Raw genomic sequence first — 4,555 nt, 5'->3', positions numbered from 1 at the left:
ATTTCTATATGAATGGGACAAGGGTCGTGATCCTGCAAGGGTGAGCAGATCCCAAAAACTCTCCTCAGGCTGCAACTCGCTTGCATGAAGGCAGAATTGCTAGTAATCGGCTGTTAGCCATACAGTGGTCAATAATGTTACAATACATTATCTCCCTGAAGCCAATTCCATCTATCTATTCAAAAGAACCATGCAGATATTCACTGCCTTTAATTATAAACAAGAGCCCCTTCAAAATTTTTGCTACGGCGTAACAACTAGTTTAACATCACTTTCTACTTATGTTTTCAATGAAAGCGTAAGCACCACATCTGGGGTGTTTGATGAGTGGAAAAAATGTAAAGCGACATTTACTCTTTGTGAATGCTCCGGGCAATTCTTTTCACTTCATCATAAAATAATCGGAGAGAGTAGGCTTATATCAGGGAGAAGTGTAACAATCTTTGCAATTGGAGGTGGGGTTAAGTCTTTTTATCTTAAAGGAGAGAGCGATAAGCTAAAAGTTTTAAAATGTTTTTAAGGCAAACTGAGTTTTTTGAAACATGTACAAGTTTAAGATTCTGAATCTTTATGGATATTAATATGAATAACTGCTTCGAGATAATTTGAATTGTGAAATATTTTAATCACCGATCATATTCGTTAGGGGTTTCTTGTCCTCGTATGCTTGCAGGTGGTAGAACGCATAATAACCATACTAAGTAGATCTGTACAAGTGGTTGATGGAATTATCTGTGAATTTTCTTACTTGGACATTTTATAAGTATTGATTACAGATGGTAAAATTGATAGGCAAAGTAAATGAATACTTGTGTGCTTCTTCATATTGTTTAGAGAATCCTAAACTGTCTCACATTCACCTCTCTATTTATTTCACTGGTAAATTTCTTAACAGTACTTTTCTTGGTTCTTTTTACAATTTCAGCACAGTGAATCAAGGACGCCAAGCAGGATTGGTGACAGAATTCCTAATGATGCCATTGTAAGGATTACAACAAATGATGGTCGTGATAATCGGATCTATTGTCATACAAATATTCTTGTGACCAATAAACACGCCCACGTATATGTCTAAATAAATTGTTTGGCGATTTGGATAGGTTTCGTCTCGAGACCCGCCGTCATGGTGGTGGTGACAACCCAGATGGGGTCGGAGCCACCGTCGGATCCCGATGGAAACACAGATTTGACCAAATCTGTACAGCAGGGGAGATCTTTCTTAGAAGTTGCACGATTGGGAGGTGGAAACGTGATGAAATCTCCTCCTATTCCAATGAAAAACCTAACACTGATTAATGGGCTGCTGGGATTTTCTTTTACAGATCAAGAGACAAAGAAGCTTGCGGATGATCTCAAATTTGCTCTAGTGTTAAAATTCTTGGTTACACGGCCAAATATTGATGATTTGAGACCGGTGGTGGTAAAAACGCAGGGGCTGAAAGAGGCTCCAATTATCAGTTTTATGGATGCCGTTCACGTCCTTATCCAATTGAAGAATGAAACCGATTTTTTTCATGTTTGGGCTCAAGAGGGCAGGTCTTTAGCGGGTGCTAAGTTCCGCATGTTCAAATGGACTCCTGATTTTGATCTGAATAAAGAACCTTCTACAACATCGCAATGGATCTTCCTTCCTGGATTACCAATGCACTTATATAGAACGGATTGTCTTCGGATGTTTGCAACTCTGTTTGGAAGATTTTTGGGTACAGATCATGCCACTTTGAATCGAACAAGGGCAACGGGGGTGAGAATGTGCGTAGAGGTGGATTTACTGGATGAGATGGTTGAGGGATTTTCGATAACAGTTTCATCCAAGAATACCATATGGCAGGAAGTAAGATACGAGAAGATGGGCAATTATTGTAAGAAATGTAGAAGACAGGGGCATCCTGCAGCAACTTGTAGAGCTGGACAAGATGTGCAGCCAGTGAAAGGAAAAAATAAAAAAAGATGATCCAGTGGTGAAGGAAAGACGGGAATGGCGAAAAATTCAAAATGAAGGTAGGTTGGTGGTAGAACAGATTAATGTTGCTGAGCCAAGTGGAACTAAGCAGGTCGAGGTTGTAGAGCCGAGTGGGACTAAGCAGATTGATGATGCAACGCCAAGTGGAACTACGAAAGTAAATGAAGGTGAAGAAAATTTAAACTATGCCAAATCCAAGGAGAATCAGGCTTGTATTCAAGTTATTGTGCAAAATCATAAACATATTGACAATGACTTGGTGACCAATGATCGTGGTTGTGGCGATGAGGAGATAGTTGCTCAACAAACACATAATGTAGTTCAATGTATGGCTAAGATGTTAGAGGATGGTGAGGTGCAACCCGTGAGTGGTGAGGAGATAAACACAGTCGTGAATGGTCATTTTAACTCTTCTAAATCTGGTACAGAGGATACGGAAGGTGTTTTGGTGATGATATATACAAGTCACACATTTGAACAGGAAAATACATGTGGAAATCTAACAGACGGTGGGTCTGATCGAGAGAAGTTTGAGGATGGACATGCTGATTGTAATTCTGATTCAGAGTTAGGCAGGATATCAAAAGGAAAAATTAAGGGTCCCTCAGTTAGGTTTTCACATAGGGCGCGAGCACGCCCTGACAAGTTGAATCTATGATGGATGAATGTTTGATTCGGAATGTGCGGGGAGTGGGCACGTCAAGACGGAGGACGGTCAGTTGGTAGGAAAACATAATGTAGCTATTTTGGCAGTGTTAGAGCCTTTTCAAAGTGAGAGCAGGATGAGAATGTTGGCCAGAAAATTAAAATTTGCAAATTGTGTGTCTAATGAGCAAGAGGGAGGTAAGATTTGGATTTTTTGGAGAGAGGAGTTCGTAGTAGATTGGGTGGGAGCATCAAACCAGGCTATACATGACATCTTTTCTAAGGGATCAAGTACAGTAATAATTTCTTTCGTCTATGCTAAATGTTCTGCTCTAGAAAGGAGGTTGCTATGGCAGGAGTTGGAGAGCATTATGCTTAGCAGTTTACCTTGGATTGTTGCTGGTGATTTTAATATCATTAGAAATGATTCACAGCGGAGGGGTGGGAGACCACGTCCAATGGTGGCGATGGATGATTTCAACTATTGTATTGATAGATATGGGTTGATAGAGCTAAATGCGGAGGAGAGGAAGTTTACATGGTGCAATGGCCAAGATGGAGCAGCACGGAGTTGGCCTCGGCTTGATCGAACTTTTACTAATTCCATGGCAGCCAGTTTGTTCCCGAATATGGGCTTGAGATTGTTGGCGAAGGAGACATCTGATCAATGTCCATTGCTTATACATTTTAAGCAGCCAAGGGTCTCATATGGACCCTCACCTTTTCGTTTCCAACGTATTTGGTGTGAACATGAAACCTTTATGTCTTGTGTTAAGGAAGCGTGGGTGGATTGTAATCAGGATGTGGCATTGGAAGGTCTACAAAAGTTGGCTGGAAAGCTAAAAAGGACTAAATTGGCGCTAAAAGTGTGGAATAAAAAAGTCTTTGGAAGGGTTGACCACATTATATCAGAGCTTCAGGAGAGAGTAGAGATACTTGAAGAGTCATTGCAAGAGGGGTTCTCGTATGATGTGGAACAGGACTTTTTAGCGACCAACATTGAGTTAGCGGAATGGCAGAAGCGAGAAGAAATAAGACTCTCTCAAGTAGCAAAGAAGCGGTGGCTTAGGTAGGGGGATAACAACACTAAGTTTTTTCATGTTGTGATTGCACAACATCGAAAAAATAGGAGGTTAGCCCAAATGATGCTAGAGAATGGAACTCAATTATCTTCTCCACAACAAATACATATGGAGGTAGTGAGATATTTTCAGAATTTTCTTATTGAAGAACACGTGGGGGCAGTACCAAATTTATCTAGTTTGATTGATGATACCTTGACTGATGAAGAGGGTCAATATCTTTATGCTATGCCGACTGAAAATGAAGTAAAAGAGGCTATCTTTGCGATTCCCATGGATAGTTTCCCTGGGCCAGATGGGTTTGGATCAAGTTTTTTTATCAAATGCTAGGATATTGTTAAAAAGGAAGTGGTCGAAGCTACACAGGATTTCCTTGGAGGAGGAGAGCTTAATCGGTTTTACACATCCTCTTATATTGTCCTCATTCTGAAGGTAGAGGAACCGAATGGGTTTGATAAATTCAGACCTATAAGTCTATGGTCTGTAATCTATAAGGTCTTCTCAAAAATTCGGGTATCTCAGATGGCTGTTTTACTTTCTAAAATTATTTCAGCTGAGCAAGGAGCTTTCATTGCTGGAAGAAACATTGTTGAAAATATAACTCTAACGCAGGAGTTAGTACAATCTATGAATAAAAAGGTGCGAGGAGGAAATGTGATGGTTAAGGTGGACATGGCAAAGGCATATAATAGGGTAGACTGGCGCTTTTTGCAGCATGTCTTACGAACTTTTGGCTTCCCAGATAGATTTTGCCGATTGATTGACCAGTGCATAACAAAGCATTGGTATTCAATTATGATGAATGGCACCACTCAAGGATTTTTCAAGTCCAGGCGTGGTCTGAGGCAAGGAGACCCTCTCTCTC

At 40.5% G+C, this 4,555-nt stretch overlaps 1 protein-coding gene across 1 annotated transcript in view; it reads left to right on the top strand.

Annotated features, from left to right (window-relative positions):
• The first annotated feature begins 2,628 nt into the window (after positions 1-2,628).
• LOC111399999 overlaps positions 2,629-4,555 on the top strand; it is a 7,380-nt gene continuing 5,453 nt past the window's right edge. Inside the window, exons 1-3 of the mRNA XM_023027480.1 lie at positions 2,629-3,677; positions 3,738-3,936; positions 4,021-4,407. Of these exons, the coding sequence (XP_022883248.1) occupies positions 2,629-3,677; positions 3,738-3,936; positions 4,021-4,407 (1,635 nt within the window). The remainder of the gene's footprint in view (positions 3,678-3,737; positions 3,937-4,020; positions 4,408-4,555) is intronic.

Source organism: Olea europaea, chromosome 9 (genome assembly GCF_002742605.1).
Source record: "Olea europaea var. sylvestris chromosome 9, O_europaea_v1, whole genome shotgun sequence".
Classification (NCBI taxonomy): Eukaryota; Viridiplantae; Streptophyta; class Magnoliopsida; order Lamiales; family Oleaceae; genus Olea; species Olea europaea.
Note: the sequence above shows the minus strand (reverse complement) of the source record. Positions and strands in the feature narration are given on the sequence as shown.